Genomic DNA, 18,044 nt, shown 5'->3' with positions numbered 1-18,044 from the left:
TTGATTATATTCTAGTATTTTGAAATGATCATCATCGTTCGTTTGACCAAACAACAACAAAAAATAGAAATGATCATTGTTCTATGATTACGTTCGTTGGTGGAATGATATCCCAAATGCACTACGAATTTGACAATATTACTAGTTATTTTAACATTCTATCTAGAAACTCTCTATTATATATCCATCTTATATTTGGTTTCGTGATGAATTGATGGTAAAATTAAATTTTAGAAAAAAACTTAAACCAAAACTTAGATTAGACATTCATATTAGAACAACGCCTCATCGCAATCGCTATAACCTATACAACTACATCTTAACGACTAGTCTACTTCTTCTACCATCAAACAACAATGCTATATAACTAACTAATGTTTCGTTTTTGTTACAAATAACTAACTAAATGGTTACCAATATAAGCTTGGAAATAATAAACACACAAATTAAAAATCTGAAAATGGATTGAAGACAGCGAGACCAAACATTAGCATGTCGACTGGATGTTCCAAAGGAGGCAACAAAGGCAAGTTTGGCCACGTGTTAAGTTAAGTTGCTCGTGTTATCTATCTTGACCATACATCATTTCATTTACACGACAATTCATCAACACACTTTGTTGGAAGTAAGCTTGAAGGTTAAGCAACTTGAAGAGCAAGTTACTAAAAAGGAAAAAGGAGATAAAGCTTTATTATTCTAGGAGTTATCTAGAATAATTATATTAGGAGTTATCTAATATAAATCCTTATTGTTTTAGGATTAGGTCATAGCTTTTATTATATAAGGATGTATCTAGGTTGTGATACAACTTATGAGTTTGAGGACTTTAGGTTTTGAGAGAGTTTCCTAAAGAAATAATAAGAGAGTTATTCTTATATTTTGTGTTCTTGATCATATACCTATTCTAGATTTGGTATCAGAGCCATAAGATCGCAAAACTATAAGAGAAGTATGGCAGAGCTCACCGTTGTAACGGCGAAACCAAAGGAGGGAGGAGGCTCATCCTCCATCAAATGTCCCATGCTTACAACAACGAACTATACAGTATGGGCCATGCGGATGAGGATCTGTCTCAGAGTTCACAAGGTTTGGGACACCATAGAAGAAGGTTCAACAGACGAGGAGAAAAACGATGTTGCAACTGCACTATTGTTCCAGTCCATACCCGAGGCTATGGTTCTACAAGTCGGCGAAGTAACAACAGCAAAAGCAGTATGGGATTCAATCAAAGCAAGGCACATGGGTGCAGAGAGGGTTAAAGAGGCAAGACTGCAAACCCTAATGAATGAGTTTGATCGATTAAAGATGAAAGAAACTGAAACCATCGATGACTTCGCGGGAAGGATATCTGAAATAGCATCAAAATCTGCCTCTCTAGGAGTTAACATTGAAACACCAAAACTTGTGAAAAAGTTTCTTAAAACCCTTCCTAGAAAGAAGTATATACACATAGTGGCGTCCCTTGAACAAGTGTTAGACCTTAACAAGACATCTTTTGAAGACATCACTGGACGTTTAAAGGTGTACGAAGAACGGGTCTTTGAGGAAGAAGAAGAAGCTCAGGAAGATCAAAACAAGTTGATGTACACTGAATCTCAACACGGAGGATATAGTCGAGACTCAAATAGTGATTTCAGAAACAGAGGAAGAGGTGGTAGGTTCTACTCCAGAGGAAGAGGCAGAGGAAGATTTAATGAATCAAGAGATACTTCTAAAATCACTTGTTACCGGTGTGACAAAGTAGGTCATTACGCTTCCTCTTGCCCTGACAGGTTGCTCAAGCTACAAGAAGCTCAAGAAACTAACAACGATACACAAAACGCGGATGAGCTGTTAATGCATGAGGTGGTGTTTTTGAATGAAAAGAACTGTATGAAAAGTAAATTTGAAACAAATACTGAAGAGGGTAACATCTGGTACCTTGATAATGGCGCTAGAAACCACATGACAGGAGATCGACGATATTTTTCAAAGATTGATGATTCAATCACAAGAAAAGTTCGCTTTGGTGATGATTCAAGAGTTGATATAAAAGGAAAAGGATCAATATCCTTCTTGGACAGAAACGGTGATTCAAGAATTATATCAAATGTTTACTACATTCCGGACTTAAAGAGTAATATCATTAGCCTTGGACAAGCCACAGAATCCGGCTGCGATATAAGAATGAAAGGAGACATTCTAACTATGCATGATCAAGAGGGAAAACTAATTGTCAAGGCTAGCAGATCTCAGAATCGGTTATACAAGGTTTGCATGAATTTGAAAGAGACCGCACGTCTATATCTGACTACCATGAGCAATTCAAGTAAATGGCATTCAAGACTGGGACATGTTAACCTTGAGACAATAAGGAACATGATACAAAAGGAATTGGTCGAAGGAATTCCAAAAATACACATTGAGAAGGAGACTTGTGGCTCATGTCTACTCGGGAAACAGACACGACAAGTGTTTCCGCAGTCAACATCTTTCAGAGCAAGCAAGAGGCTTGAGCTCATACATGGAGACCTCTGCGGACCTATAACACCAAGTACAGTGGCAGGAAATTGGTATATTTTTGTTCTTGTTGATGATCACTCTAGATATATGTGGACTGTTCTGTTGAAGGAAAAAAGTAAGGCTTTTAGCAAGTTCAGAAAGTTCAAAGCCATGGCAGAACAAGAATCGGGTGAGAAGATACAAGTCTTTAGAACTGACAGAGGTGGTGAGTTTATATCACAAGAATTCAACTTGTTTTGTGAAGAGTCTGGTATAACAAGGCATCTCACTGCTCCTTATACTCCTCAACAAAATGGAGTTGTTGAAAGGCGTAATAGAACCTTATTGGAAATGGCGAGGAGTATTATGAAGCACATGCATGTACCAAATTATCTATGGGGCGAAGCAATAAGACATTCTACATATCTTCTTAATCGAGTTGCTACAAGAACAGTTAAGGATAAAACTCCATATGAAGGCTTTAAGCTCCGAAAACCAAACATTGAACATCTGAGAGTTTTTGGATGCATCGGGTATGCAAAAGTTGAAACACCACTTCTAAGAAAACTAGATGATAGATCACGCAGGCTTGTCCATCTAGGTACTGAACCAGGCTCTAAGGCATATCGACTATTGGATCCACAAAGTCGTCGAATTGTGGTAAGTAGAGATGTTGTTTTCGACGAAACCAAAGGATGGAATTGGAGTGTTAACAATCTTGAGAAACAACATGATGAAATCTTTACTGTTACTATTGGAGATTTCGGTAACCATGGCATTCAAGGCACAAAGGATAATGGAGAAACAGAGGAGGTAGGTGAAACAGAGCAGAATGTTTCAAACTCAGATGATGATGGGTCCGTATCTGAAGTTTCTGATAATCATGAAGTTTCTGATAATCATGAAACAGAAAACACATATGTTCACACTCAACCAGTTTTACGAAGAACAGAGAGAGTAATCACTAAACCCAAATATCTTGAAGATTACGTTTTGATGGCTGAAGAAGAAGGTGAAGTTTTGCTTTTGTGTTTGAATAATGAGCCAAGAAGCTTTTACGAAGCAAAAGATTCTAAGGAATGGATGTGTGCTTGTGAAGAAGAAATTGGTTCTATTGAAAAGCTTAAGACATGGAACCTTGTTGACTTACCAATAGGAGCAAAACCAATTGGTTTAAAATGGGTGTTCAAGCTCAAGAAGAATTCTGATGGGAGTATAAACAAGTATAAAGCTAGACTCGTTGCTAAAGGATACGTACAACAATATGGAGTAGACTTTGAAGAAGTATTTGCCCCTGTAGCACGAATCAAAACGATAAGAGTTCTCATTGAGCTTGCAGCATCTCATGGATGGGAAATACACCATTTAGACGTCAAGACAGCCTTCTTACACGGAGAACTAAAGGAAACAGTCTATGTGTGTCAACCAGAAGGTTTTGAGAAAAAGGGAAGTGAAGATAAGGTATACAAGCTCAACAAAGCTCTTTATGGGTTGAGGCAGGCTCCAAGAGCATGGAATAACAAACTGAACCACATTCTTTGCGAGCTACAGTTTAAAAAATGTTCTAAGGAGCCATCCGTGTATCGCAAGGAAATTAAAGAGCATCTTCTGGTCATAGTTGTGTACGTCGACGACCTTTTTGTTACGGGAACAAGTCTTGAAGTCATTAAAAGGTTTAAAGAGGAGATGTCCTCTAAGTTTGAGATGAGTGACTTAGGGAAACTAACCTATTACCTTGGAATCGAAGTCATTCAACATGATGGAGGAATAACTTTGAATCAAAATAGGTATGCTCTCAAGATTCTTGAAGAATCTGGTATGAAAGATTGCAATCCAGTTCGTACGCCTATGGAAACCGGTCTTAAAGCATCCAAGTCAGAGCATGAAAAGGAAGTTGATGCAACGGTGTATAGGAGGAATGTAGGCTGTCTCAGGTACCTTCTTCATACAAGACCGGACTTATCATATTGTGTTGGAGTTCTAAGTAGATACATGCAAAGTCCGAGAGAGTCACATGCTATGGCAATGAAGCAATGCTTGAGATACTTAAAGGGAACAACTTCTCTTGGACTAACGTTTAAACGGAGCAAGGAGGAGCCAAGGCTAATAGGCTATAGTGATAGCAGCCACAACGTCGATCCGGATGACGGTAAGAGTACAATGGGCCATATTTTCTATCTTGGTGAGAGTCCCATATCTTGGTGCTCGCAGAAACAAGACGTTGTAGCATTATCATCTTGCGAGGCAGAATTCATGGCAGGAACTGAGGCCGCAAAGCAAGCCATTTGGCTCCAAGATTTGCCAAGTGAAATTACCGGGACAGCTTGTGAAAAGGTAACCATATTGATCGATAACCAGTCAGCCATTGCCTTGACAAAGAACCCGGTATTCCATGGAAGAAGTAAACATATACATCGAAGATATCATTTCATAAGAGAGTGTGTCGAGAATGGGCAAATAGAAGTGGTACATGTTCCGGGAGACGAGCAAAAGGCGGATATTCTAACTAAGGCACTTGGGAGAATCAAGTTTAAAGAAATGAGGGAGCTTCTTGGAGTTCATGACATTGTGAAAGAAGACTTCAAGCTTAAGGAGGAGAATGTTGGAAGTAAGCTTGAAGGTTAAGCAACTTGAAGAGCAAGTTACTAAAAAGGAAAAAGGAGATAAAGCTTTATTATTCTAGGAGTTATCTAGAATAATTATATTAGGAGTTATCTAATATAAATCCTTATTGTTTTAGGATTAGGTCATAGCTTTTATTATATAAGGATGTATCTAGGTTGTGATACAACTTATGAGTTTGAGGACTTTAGGTTTTGAGAGAGTTTACTAAAGAAATAATAAGAGAGTTATTCTTATATTTTGTGTTCTTGATCATATACCTATTCTAGACACTTTACATTATTACATACCATGCATGTATATATAGTACAGTGAAAAGAACTCATGTGCAATATATAGGACTAACTATATTCGAGTTTAATTATAATAAGTCACAGTATAAATATTTTGATAAATCATTAATATTATGAAATAAAAGATTGTTGGGGGTACGGTTTTGAAATACAAAAGCCGGCGGAAAACAAAGATATCCCCGGAAGCTAAAGCCCGATACACGGGAAACATAAGATAGGACTAAAGTCAAAAAGTTAAGCTCTCGAAATCATCGGGAAAGTCGGAGAAGAACAATAGACGCGGAACTAAGAGCTCAAAAGGCGCAGACTAGAAGAACTAAAACCGCAAACGGAGTAGAACCAAGGATAGAGGAAACCGCGCATAAATAACCCAACTAAAAACGAATATCCCAAGAAAAGAAAGCCACAATCGCGAATCTTAATCTTAACCACCTAGTCTTCTACCGAACAAGTCTAAATCTAGAACTTTGCATCCCCACAAAAGGTTAGTCTTACAAGAACAGACAAGGAACAGACCACGAGAGAAAACCTACTTATTATTCTAAACTAGAGGCGGTGGAAAGAGACAAACTTAAAAGATTCAACGAACAAAGAAGGGATAAAACGAAAGCTATCCAAAACCTAGCCAAACACGACCAATCCCCGGAGCTTTCATGAGATAACAGAGAGCAAAACCAAGACCCCAACTAGTCCAAAGACAAAAGCCAACTAAACCCACCAACAACAACTACCACAAGCCAAACACAACCATACAACTATTAACATCCGAAAAGAGAAAAGCGAGATAAGCGTAAACCCGACAAGGACCAGAAACAAAAAGCCTCTGTCACCTTGCAACCACCGGCAGCCAAAAGCTGACAAAGCCACAACCTATCATCCGCTGCAGAAAGCCACAACCCAAAGACACCACCACCAACTCCTGAAGCAGAGATCTTCCGCCACCAATTCCAGATTCGAGAACCATGCCTCTCCTAATCACCACCTTGATAACCATCGCTATCCCTCCACAAAGTCGATTTCGTTCTCGAGAAAACCAGATTTGGGAAGAGACAAAATTGAAGTCCATGCCGTGACGAGGAGAGGAATCGCCAATCTAAAGCACCACCCAACTCATCCTCAAGCCAAAAGCTCCATCGCAATCGAACCACCGCAACCTAGAAACCCATCTCGCCTTCTCTATTCTTCAATCAGATCCGCAACAAACTGAGAACAAAAAGCTAAACTAAAGCAGAGACGATGTGACCGGATCCGGTGCTAGGAGAGCCACCGCGATCCGGCCACAGAACCAGAAATTTTTCTCGGCGGCTGACTTCTCGAGAGAGAAACAAAACTAGGGTTTTTTTTTAAGGGACTAACTATATTCGAGTTTAATTATAATAAGTCACAGTATAAATATTTTGATAAATCATTAATATTATGAAATAAAAGATTGTTGGGGGCAATCTAACTTGAGATGAAGAACACACATGTGCATGTGGGTGAATACAAAGACATGCACGATCAGCATTGCCTTTTAAACGAAAAAGCAAATAAGCCTTGGTTGTGAATAATAATGAATCAGACCAACCACAAATCTTATCCATTTGGCCTTTTCCTCACACCATTTTTACTTTATCATAAAGTTTATTTTTTTGACATGATATTAATTTTTTATTTATTTAATGTCTATGCAAGTAACTGCGAATATCAATTGTGTTTAACAGTAAGACCTATTAAAAACCTAAACTAGTCAGAACGAAGTTTATAAAGTTTCAAGAAAATTTTCCTATACTATCATTTTTAGAAATCGGACTTTGTTTGACTACTTGGCTGGTGAATCCGTGGTTGCCCGTACGGAAATAATCAGTGTAAGCTAATTCCAAAAGCAATCACCTAACATCAATTAACTACTACTAGTAAAACAAATTTAGTTTTTTTTTTTTTTGTTAAGAAACTGACAATATTTGCCTCGTTGTCACTTAAAGAATATTAAATTAATAATGCATATATGGATCCAACTATCTGTCTAAAATTAAATAATACTACTAGTAAAGATTAGCTGACAAAAATAAATAATGGCGATTATTATTGATATGATATGCTTTGCTTGGACATAATCAGTAGGTGATCGATGATATAAAGCACATCAAATCGATATTTATTACAGAAACATAGAATTGATTGAGAATCATAAAATTACGATTGATTTTTTTTTTAATTGGCTACGGATATTAGTTTTTTGGATTTTTTTGTTCGACCATCAATCTAAAAAATGTAAAACTTGACATATAAAAATTATATATGTAAGGTCTAATAGTCAACTCTCAAGTGTAAAAAATATCCAATACATCTAGAAGCCTGGACACAATTCAAACTTTCTATTTCATTGTCTTTTAAAAATCGTATAAATTAATGAATAATGATAACTGAGAAAGTAATACACTCAATGACTCAATATGGTCAAGAAAAGAATTTTGGAACAAAAAAATAAGTCAAGAGAAATATAACTAAATAATTGCGTCGTTTAACTAAAGCCATGTCTCATGCCCTAGGAGGGATTGTCAAATCTTGTAAGATTATAAGAAAGACTAGATTTTAACCCGCGGTGTACCGCGGGATGATTTAATTTTAAAGTTAGTATAAAAATATTTTGTAAATTGTATCTCCTTATAACATATTTATTTATATTATAGTTTACAATTGTTATTAAGTAACGGTATACCACGAGTCCACGAGATAATTATTAATAAACTGAGGATTTAACCCGTATTAAAGCGGTATATAAATATTGATTCAAATTCGTCCGCCATATAAATCATTTCCGAAATATAACCCGTTCCGTAATTTCTTAACCCGTCCTGTGATTTGTATTAAAAAAAATAAGGATTAAATCCGTATTGAAGCGGCGGATTAATGATGTTTTAATCTTTTTATTATTGTTGATTCAAAAACCCGTCCCGCCAAACCCATCCCGCTAAAAAACTCATTTATTTTATTAATGTTCTTATTTATGATATGATTCTGAATCATTTTCTAAATATTTTAATCGATGTAGAACGTTGAACACACATTTTCGTCAATTGGATAATATATGTCCGTTTTTAAAATTTTGAATCACAGTATGCAGGAAAAAAAATTGATTTTTTTTTTACTTTATGTATTATATGATGATTCAAAACAGTTAAAAACAAATCAAACAAAGATGATAGGAGAATCATAATTATAAATCTTAATCAAATCTTCTAAAAATCTAAATTATTAAATATGGAATATCCGGTGTATGAGTTGGGTTAAATATAACCCGACCCAACAAATTTTTTGTGAAAGAATTTTTAAAATGGATCGGATATCCGATATACCCGAAAGCTTTTTTATCCACCCGTCACAAAAAGTGCTGCGATTATACTAGTATAGATACATAGTTGATTACCTTACTTCCCAAAAAAATTAACATCACTTAAACACTCGATTTTTTAGTAGTTAAAAATTCATATATAACTGGGAAGAATTTTTTTCGTACTAATTAAATACCAAATTATTACAGAAACTGTAAATTAAAGTTGTACAATCGTGTGATTGATTTACGTGTATGTAAAAAAGAAACCAAATTAATTTGGTTTGTTCGGTTTGGCTTCAGACAACGGTTATGGAAAAAGTTACGTTTACCGGATGCTGATTCATTTCATTCATTCGGCCAGAAATATTGGGCCTATTAAGCCCAGTAGAAATTTGAGCCCGAATACCATACCTTGTAACAGGCTTTTGGTGATTGAAATTATTTACTTTTGTCATTTGGGTATGTAAGCCAATATATATCATTACAGTCACACAAATATTATTAAGATATTATTTAGGCAATGTGATTTCGTTTTTTCCTTTTTGTGAAAGTATATACATGAACTCTTAAATTAGAAAAAATATAATCTAGGGTAAATTTCCATAATGTTACTAAAGTTCCATAATCTAGGGTAAGTAGCTAGTGGTTAAAAAAAAATTTGTTTTTCTAAAAATAATTTATCTTGATTAGATTAATAACAATAAAAATATATTACATTTATTCTGCAGCTTTTCTCTTGACTTGCAGAAATTTAACTCACTCAATATTGCAGTGTAGTTAACAAACTTAACATTGATATGTATATGGACAACAGTTATTAAAAATACATATATACAAAGCGGAGTTGCTCAAAGAAAAGAGATTTGGATCCAAAAAACAACAAAATTTGTAGTATTTCATATAGATTTCTTTCTTAAAAAAGTAGAAGAGGAACAAAAAACAGTGTTAATGCTGAAAGAAATTAGGGACACTGATGGATACAGTAACAATCTTTTAAGCTTGGGATAGATGTGCACTTGCCAGTAGTCATCAGCCAACCATGCGTATTTTCCGCAATACATTGTTTAATGCATTCATCGTTTGTGCATGGTTTCATCGGCACTGAATATCCACACCATTTTCCTGTTGGTTCTGGTACTACTGGTATTTCGAATCCATTTCCTATTTTCAATTCTGCAAGCAAATTGTTTTTTAAAAAATCATACAAATTTAATCAAAACCAACTTAGATCAACTAGACTGAATCTGAGAGAAAAGAAACAAGTAAACCAATTTGTTAATCTCTGGCCATCATGCAACTTACTAGATGAAATAATTAACTTCTTGCATGTAAAAATGTAAAAATGTTCATTTAACGTATAAAAACAAAAAGGATTATTTACCAGCAGAGAAGAAGACGAGCACAATAAGAAACGCTACCAAAAAACTCTTCATTTTTTTCTATCTTGTTTCTTTTTTCGTAAATGATTTTCTCTATTTAATTTTATAACACTATACTATTGATGTTGATTGAAATACAAGCATGACTTTATATTACACATGACCTAATGTCTGTTCGTTCTACTCAACACCAATAATAGAAGGTTGAATTTGAGTTACCCTAAAAAAACAAGATTGAATTTGACGCTATTATGATTTATTTCCAATTTGACTTGGCAAATCCGGTGTATATAAATGGGAAAATATTACGATCTGATTCTCTCAACCTCTGTGTGTAACTTACAGTAGTTCGTCTTCAGTTACCATTTCTATATGATATCGGAGCCTCTAATAATATCACAAAATCAGAAAAATATATCTTCTTCCATAACTATATCGAAATGGAATCAGTACGTTGACATAAATAGAAAACTATAAATTTTAGTATCTCACATGACACAACTCTGACTAAATATTACAGTTTTGAATATAATTAACACCCAGATTTAAACTCTAGATAGACAGATTCTAGAGATAAAAGTGTTCAAAAATATAAATCAATTGGTATTCTGGTTACGTTTCAACAGATACTAGCTAAGCAATTGCAGTAGCATCCGTGATACAGTAGCTTTATACATATTGAAAGCAATAATGGAGGATTTGGAGTTTCCGATTTGCATATTGAAAATGAATCTCCAGTGTTGTGAAGACTTTCCTTCTCGGATAAAGAAGCTTTTGCGCAAAGTAAAAGGAGTTTACGCCATAACCATAGACCCTGTGAAGGGTCTGATTTTGGTCTCTGGCACAGCAGAACCTTCAGTGCTTATCAAAGCCGTCGCAAAAATCGGGCAAAGTCCCCAACTTTACGCCTACGAGAAGGATCCAGCTACGGCTAAGACCCGATTCCGCACCTTGCTTAAACGGTACGCCACCAACAAGGGCCAAGATGAACCATCCTCCCCTGCACCTGTCACGGCAACCAACCCCGTGGAAACTTGTCCAGCGGGAGGTGGAACATTTAGAGGTTTCGGGTATCCTGGACCACCGACGATGATGCAGATGCCGGCCTTTACGTTGCCCCCAAGGATGGGACCGCCTGGATGGTTAGCACCGTCGGCAAAACCGAGGTTGATGGTGAAGTACGAGGAGCCAAAGGTGACGACCAGGAAACCGCCAGCGCCTTATCCCTTTGATTTCTACGAAAACTTGGGTTTTCCACCATCCGACTCTCTTTTCAACTATTTCAGCGATGAGAACGCTCAACCTTGCACTATCATGTGACTGGGTTTTTCTTTGTTACGTTTGACAATGCCTTTGTTCGAATTATTGTACGTACGATCCAACTTTTTTCCTCATTGAAACTTCACTCTATCAATATTATTTTGGTGAATTCATATTAACAAATGTACTAAGAATTGGTAGACATTGTTTGGACCATGGCCAAATGCATGAATCATAGTACTTAGACTCTCAGTCACCGAAGGGAAAAGACTTGACGGTGAATATCTGCCCGACTGCTTCTAGCGCAGAGACATTCCAGCTCTCGACATGCCTCACAATCTTGTACAAAAATCAGAGTCTGGATAAGTCTTATGGGTTTAACTAACGAGCGAGAGATATAATATTATGATCGAAAGAGTGGAAAAAGGTTCAATCTTTTCTTACTTTGAAGTCTCGATCCAGATCATATACCGTACTTCCGTTGATCGATATTAGTGGTCTCCATGGAAGTTTCAGGTAAGTCCTGTACATGGTCAAGACATTAAGATAACGCACAAGTCGCAACACTTTCTCACTCAATATGTTTGTGTATAAAATTCATCAGAATACCTTAGCTTCCATGTCGCCAGTATATAGTTTCTTTCGGACGACTCACTCTGTTATTACGGGAACAAACACTCTCCGTGTTTCAAAATGGATTACAAGAACATTGAGACCATAAACCAGTTGGGACTAGGATCTAAACAAATGTTATTATACCTTGTCCATATTTTGCAGTTCAATGGATGCATCTTCGAGGAACGGAACAAGTAATTTCAAGTTGCGTTCATACAACTCTGTACCTGCAGAATTGGAAACCCCAAAGGAGACTACTTATTCTCACATCAACATTCAGGATCTTATAGGTAATATGATCACTCTACAAGCTTGACAAACAAACCAGAGAGCATGAAGATCAGATTATGCTACATTCAGATAGACCTATCATTAAGCAGTAACTGAGATTGCAAATAGAGAATAAAAAGAGGATTCTGTAATTCCTTACCCTGGAAGCTGATAGTCGGATCCTCGAAGATGCATTCATCCGAGTAAATTGAAGAAGTCAAGATTCCTGGTTCCCAGTTAGTGTGTGAAATGGGAAAGCTTTATGAGTTTAGCTATGTTGAATTGAATCAATGCAGATTCCAGAAACAATTTCACTTTATAGTTCTTAGTACTCTTGGAACAGAGAGAGTCATAAACCTGTGACGAAGTAGGCATTTCGATAATCTGATCTCAAAATCTCCATCACATCCTCAACATTTCCAGCAGAAAGCTCATACCTTGATCTGTAGGAGTTTCCAAATCGATCTTCACGAGACAAAAGACGAACAGAGGGGAATAATTAAGAAACCTTAATTGAAACTCTTTCGAGATTACCTATCTTTATTTGTAGGGATGGAGGATGAAGACGGCGCACCGGAGAACAGCCGAAGCAACTCAGTGACTCCACCAACCGCCCACTTCAAAACAGCCGGTGTTTTATTCTCCGGCGAACCAGAGAAGCATCGCGGCCGATGATTAACCCTCTGCAAAATCAACAATCCAATATTAGAACACAACAAATTCAGCGAAGGAATCGCTAATCGCCATAGATGACTCACCCTCAAGGTCGACGATCGGCTGATAGATATCTGGCCAGCCACTCCCGCCATTTTTTACTTACCCCAGTGAGTACAATTGTCGTCGCCGGCAATGCTCAATGACTCCAATGTTTATGTGGGTCCCCCCTATAATTTTAGAGACGAAATAATTGTACCCAAAACTTCTATTTATGGATAAAGTAACCCAATGTCTTTCAACATTTGAGGGTCTTTTTGAATTAAAATAACTTAAGGGGTCAAATGTGGTAGACTAATGTAATTGATGTCTCTCTCTAATTTCCATTTTAAGATAAATCTTGATTCTTCTGGTGGGCACTGCTTATGGTTTCAAACCTCTGCAAAGATGGCCGGAGCTGTTTCTGCCGTCGAGCAACCGTTGAAAATCATCACCGGAGCTGATGACTTTGGAGCGAGCCTCAAGGACGCGATGGTATCTCACCTCCGTTCCCTCGGCATAGACGTGGAGGATACTGGAGTGTACTGGAGTGTCCTCGTACTACTCCGCCGGATCTGAAGTCGGCCGCCGCGTCTCAGCTTCAACTTCTTCCGAAGTTCGTGGCTTAGTCTGCTGTGGAACCGGCGTCGGAGTTGCGATGTTCGCTAACAAGTTCCCCGGAGTCTACGCCGCCACTTGTCTCTCCGTCGAGGACGCCGTGAACGCTCGATCAATCAGCAACTGCAACGTCCTCGCACTCTCCGGTATTAAAACCTCCCCGGAAACTGCCATAGAAATCTTCGACGCTTGGATCAAAACTCCGTTCAAATCCCCTTGTCCTGCATCCGGATCCGAGCCATGGAGCTCAGATATCTCTTCCTTCCTCGACAATTCGCTTTCAGAGATGTCTCAGATCGGAAAATCAACCGCCACCGAATCAAAAACCAAAAAGATCGATGAAACAACCGCGTCTTGCGCGATTTGCTGCTTGGCGAAGAACAGAGAGTTCACTCCAGTGGACATCATGCCGGGAGGCTCGATGAAGATCGTGAGGGAGACGCCGACGTCGGCGATAGTAAGATTCAAAGCGGGAAGTGTGGAACCGGCGCATCACCACACATTCGGCCATGACCTTGTAGTTATGAAGGGGAAAAAGAGTGTGTGGAATCTGAGCAAGAAGGAGAGAGCTGATCTCGTTGACGGCGATTACCTATTCACGCCGGCCGGTGATGTTCACCGAGTCAAGTATCACGAAGACACTGAGTTCTTTATCACTTGGGATGGCCTTTGGGACATTTTCCTTGACGAAGATATCGAAACTGCAAAGAAAGCCATCGAAGAAGAAGCTTGAACCTTTTGCCTCTATTGTTTTCTTCAATGTGTAAACATTGTCTAGTCTTTTCTCTCGAATGTTGTAAGCTTTGAGAATAAACTTTCTGAAATTGATGTACTTTGTAAGAATGTTTGATTTCAAAAGATTGTGTCATAATACAAATGCTTTCTCTTATGAACACTATATAAAGGGTTTTTCTACATATGCTTCTTCTTCATGTACCCATAGTGTCTCAAATCTTCATCAATTAGCCATTGGGAACTACTTTCCAACATTTTCCCATCATTAGACCAGACTTAGCTCATCAGGAACTGCAGTTGCAGAAGAAGAAAGCTTCTTGTTTAGCTCTGCTAGTTCTTCACCGGTATCACAGATGTATGACGAAGCTTGTCTCCCTGATAATGTCGCTCCTTCCATACTATCTATGTAATCCTGTAACAAGTCCAGAAACAAAATTCTCACAGATCTTTCGGATTTCTCAGACACAATTTGGAGGCAGTTTCTTGCTTGCATTTGTCACTATTGGAAATCTGGCTGAAAAATAGTAAGTGAAAAAGTTACCTGTTTTGTGTATGAACCAGCGAGGAAGAAATTCTTTATGGGCGTCTTCTGATCCGGTCTGAATGGATCTTTTCCGGGTGCTTCACGGTACAGAGACTGAGCGATTTTTACAACCGATGACCAAGTGACTTCTAGGCTCCGTGACGATGGAAACAACTCAGTGACCTGAACAAGATTTGAGAATCAACAAAAAACCAACTTGACAAAAGTTTTCTCAAGAGTTGAATTCAACCATGTTCTTTACCTGCATCGCTACTTTCTCTATGATCTTATCGTTCGGCATTCGCATGTACGGATCTCCCGGTGTTAGAACGCACCTGTGAAAACAGAATTCAGTTTCAAGACACTGAGAGACCTGCATGCTATTTTATGGACAATTCTTTCTTACTGAAGTAAAGTGCCTTGTCCTTCGATGTAATAATCTGCAGGCGAAGCGAGTGCAAGATCAGCAAAGCACGAGAAATCAGCATCAGGAGTGTAAAGAAGGTTATCTAAGCCAACCGCTCGTTTCAACTGCCTACAATTTTCCGAAACACAAAACAACGACTTAAAACCCACACAGAATCGATCCATCATGATCATCCCACAACATAGGATTATAGATTACCAACCTGGAAAGTTCAATGTCCTGTAACTCCGTGACCCAACCATTGTATCTGAGCTGTACTGTGACAACAGGTACTCCCTCGAGTTCATATATATCGTTGAAAAACCGAGATTCCCTCCATTCTTTTGGAAGTAACCTTTTGATTCCTGGCACATCACATGCTGCAACATACACATCAGCTTTCACAATCTTCTTGTTCGTAGCCTGAAGCAAACCAAAAAACAAAAAAAAGTCCTTAAACTTCATATCAAAGTTTTGAGCTTTTTCTCTACCCAGAAGCTGCAAACTTCAGAATGTATTAAGACATTTTCGCAGATCCTATGTCTGAAGCTAAATTTCACCTTAGAAATTGCTAGTCCAGTGACATAAGTTTCTCCATCTGCTGATTTATCATAAAGTATCTCCCTGCAACCCCACCTTAGATGGATTCTGTTTGAAGACATTATCAATACCCGATAAGCCGATGAGATAGTAAATGCGAGGATCAGTTATTGTAGATAATAACAGCCACACACCTGCCACCTCTATCTGTGATATATTGTTTGATAGGACCACTCAAGTAAACATCAGGCGAGCCCTTGAGCATACGCAACAAAGAAGCTTCTGTTTTGGTGGCGAATAATGAGAATATGGTAAGCATGCATCGTGCACTCATGTTATCACAGTCTATAAAACCGAGTGCATAAGCAACAGGATCCCACATTCTCTGGATACTTGCCCTTGTCCCACCTTTTGACAGGAACCAATCCGAGAAACTTATCTGCAAAATGTATCTCAGAAAATTAAGAGAACATAAATAGTAGTACAAATGAGAAGAAGCACAGGTAAACTATCATTCTTTACGCTGTCAAGATTGCGAATGTCTCTCATTGCTCCATCGGGGTCGACGAGAGCTTTTACAACTGGGCTTAATGCAAGAGCCAGTGAATTCCTTAGTTTATCATAGGGCTGTTCCGTCAAGACAAAGATAAGCCGTTAGTAAGCCCGATACTGGTACATAAAGTAAGAAACTACTAATCCTTTGCTATGAAATTTGGGAAAACTTTTGCTGATCTTTTCACGGCGGCAAAGTGCATTAACATGGATCCAACGAGTTAGATGCCTCTAGAGAAATCAATTTAAAAGTTTAACTTATACCTTGAGCTGATTTGTGACCAAAAATGCGCGAATACCATGAATTGGAGCTCCAACAGAAAACCGAAAATCAAGCTCTACAAATTATATGTACATCTCAGTATGATAAATCACAGAGGCAATCATAACAAGAGAATAATGAACTGAGTCATACCTCCAACTGTCCCGTCTTTGTTTATAAATGTATGAGTATGGTCTTTGACAAGAAGGTTTTTATCAGCACCCACCTACATCGCCAAAAAGAAAAAGACAAAAACAACCCCTACATGAGTATGAGATTCAGTCATCAATCAAACTCGAGCAGAAGCTTTGGGAAACAAAAAACCTTCTTCATCAAGCGGAAAAGATTGTTGTAGCATCCGAAGAATACATGTAATCCCATTTCAATATGGTTCCCACGTCTATCTACAAAAGAACCCACTTTGCCACCAATGAATGTCCTAGAATCATATATATCCACCTGAAACAATCAGGAAGATTACACATTTATGCAACGAAATCAAAGTTAAACAGCTAACAGAAGAGGAGTAAACACCTCGTGACCCTGATCGAGAAGCTCTACAGCAGTTGACATGCCTGCAAGTCCAGCTCCTATGATAGCTACTTTCAGCTTAGGTCCCTTGTATGGTACAGGCTCTGGAGGAAATAACCCCTTTGGAGCTGCATTCATAACCAGACCATTTAAAACAGTAAGAGATGAAGAATCACGATGCTCCAGAACATGATTAGAAGAAGAAAGCTTTTCATAACATGAAACCTCAAATCTAAATTTGATTCCTCAACAGCTACTACTTCCCATGGATAAACTAAACTGATAATATAAACAAAAGAGAATCTTGGATGGACTGTAAAACCTCGACCTAGCTCTCCATTTCCAATACTATTGATTTGCCTTTAGCATATACAAGCCACAAGAGTTTCATCTTTTTCATCTATATGCCATGAGAATTGAAACTTGATCCTCTTCAAAAGTGGGATTGTTCTTGACATAAAGCTAAGCCTTTTAATCCTAGTACATGCCAATTTCTCAGAATTTCCATAAAAAATCCGATTTTCTCAAGAATCAAATTCACCCAGAATCCGAAACATCCAAAGGAATCAACCTGACGCAGAAGAGACAGTAAAGATTTAATTTTTGTTTGGCTAATTACCGTTAACACTCATGTCGGAAACATCGGAGTCGAGTGAAGAATTAACATAAAATCTCCGAGACTTCAATGAAGGCTGGGAGAGAAACCCAGTAGCCGGAGTTGCGGCGAAGACGATTGAAGAAGCCATGGCCAATCAACTGAGATAAGAGCAATCGCTCTGTTTTTTTTTCTTCTTATAATAAAAGAGGAAGAAGGAAGAAGTAAAAGTACTAAGCATCTTTCAAGATTGATCTTAACGGAGAAAAAATATTAAAATATTATAAAATCTTTAATTAAGATCTTTTGTAAAGTAATTGATTATTGGTAGAACATGTTTAGATCATATGAAT

At 37.8% G+C, this 18,044-nt stretch overlaps 5 protein-coding genes across 5 annotated transcripts; 2 read left to right on the top strand and 3 right to left on the bottom strand.

The window, feature by feature from the left end:
* Positions 1 to 9,673: 9,673 nt before the first annotated feature.
* LOC9320544 (putative defensin-like protein 317) lies at positions 9,674 to 10,145 on the bottom strand. Its single transcript, XM_002882334.1, has 2 exons — positions 10,094 to 10,145; positions 9,674 to 9,885 (listed from the first exon to the last, which is right to left on the bottom strand). The coding sequence occupies exons 1-2, from the start codon at positions 10,143 to 10,145 to the stop codon at positions 9,674 to 9,676; spliced, it is 264 nt and encodes an 87-aa protein (XP_002882380.1).
* A 510-nt stretch (positions 10,146 to 10,655) lies between these two features.
* Positions 10,656 to 11,429, top strand: LOC9318447 (heavy metal-associated isoprenylated plant protein 42). The gene has a single exon (XM_002884431.2). It carries the CDS (start codon positions 10,782 to 10,784, stop codon positions 11,409 to 11,411), a length of 630 nt encoding a protein of 209 aa, XP_002884477.2. The 5' UTR covers positions 10,656 to 10,781; the 3' UTR covers positions 11,412 to 11,429.
* A 24-nt stretch (positions 11,430 to 11,453) lies between these two features.
* On the bottom strand, positions 11,454 to 13,160 carry LOC9320543. The gene is made up of 8 exons (XM_002882333.2): positions 12,995 to 13,160; positions 12,771 to 12,919; positions 12,594 to 12,679; positions 12,397 to 12,462; positions 12,111 to 12,193; positions 11,961 to 12,007; positions 11,796 to 11,874; positions 11,454 to 11,690 (listed from the first exon to the last, which is right to left on the bottom strand). The coding sequence occupies exons 1-8, from the start codon at positions 13,043 to 13,045 to the stop codon at positions 11,601 to 11,603; spliced, it is 651 nt and encodes a 216-aa protein (XP_002882379.1). The 5' UTR covers positions 13,046 to 13,160; the 3' UTR covers positions 11,454 to 11,600.
* An 88-nt stretch (positions 13,161 to 13,248) lies between these two features.
* LOC9318446 (DNA damage-repair/toleration protein DRT102) lies at positions 13,249 to 14,379 on the top strand. Its single transcript, XM_021031265.1, is given in 2 exon segments — positions 13,249 to 13,472; positions 13,474 to 14,379. Coding segments are annotated over 2 exon segments (1,023 nt in total). The 5' UTR covers positions 13,249 to 13,256; the 3' UTR covers positions 14,281 to 14,379.
* LOC9320542 (zeta-carotene desaturase, chloroplastic/chromoplastic) lies at positions 14,363 to 17,928 on the bottom strand. Its single transcript, XM_021031264.1, has 13 exons — positions 17,716 to 17,928; positions 17,100 to 17,224; positions 16,890 to 17,024; positions 16,719 to 16,791; positions 16,568 to 16,641; positions 16,274 to 16,378; positions 15,946 to 16,190; positions 15,772 to 15,859; positions 15,435 to 15,634; positions 15,212 to 15,340; positions 15,068 to 15,140; positions 14,824 to 14,988; positions 14,363 to 14,694 (listed from the first exon to the last, which is right to left on the bottom strand). Exons 1-13 carry the CDS (start codon positions 17,840 to 17,842, stop codon positions 14,548 to 14,550), a joined length of 1,686 nt encoding a protein of 561 aa, XP_020886923.1. The 5' UTR covers positions 17,843 to 17,928; the 3' UTR covers positions 14,363 to 14,547.
* Positions 17,929 to 18,044: the final 116 nt, after the last annotated feature.

The sequence above is a fragment of the Arabidopsis lyrata genome (assembly GCF_000004255.2).
Source record: "Arabidopsis lyrata subsp. lyrata unplaced genomic scaffold ARALYscaffold_3, whole genome shotgun sequence".
Lineage (NCBI taxonomy): Eukaryota > Viridiplantae > Streptophyta > Magnoliopsida > Brassicales > Brassicaceae > Arabidopsis > Arabidopsis lyrata.
This window is presented reverse-complemented; position numbering and strand designations above follow the sequence as displayed.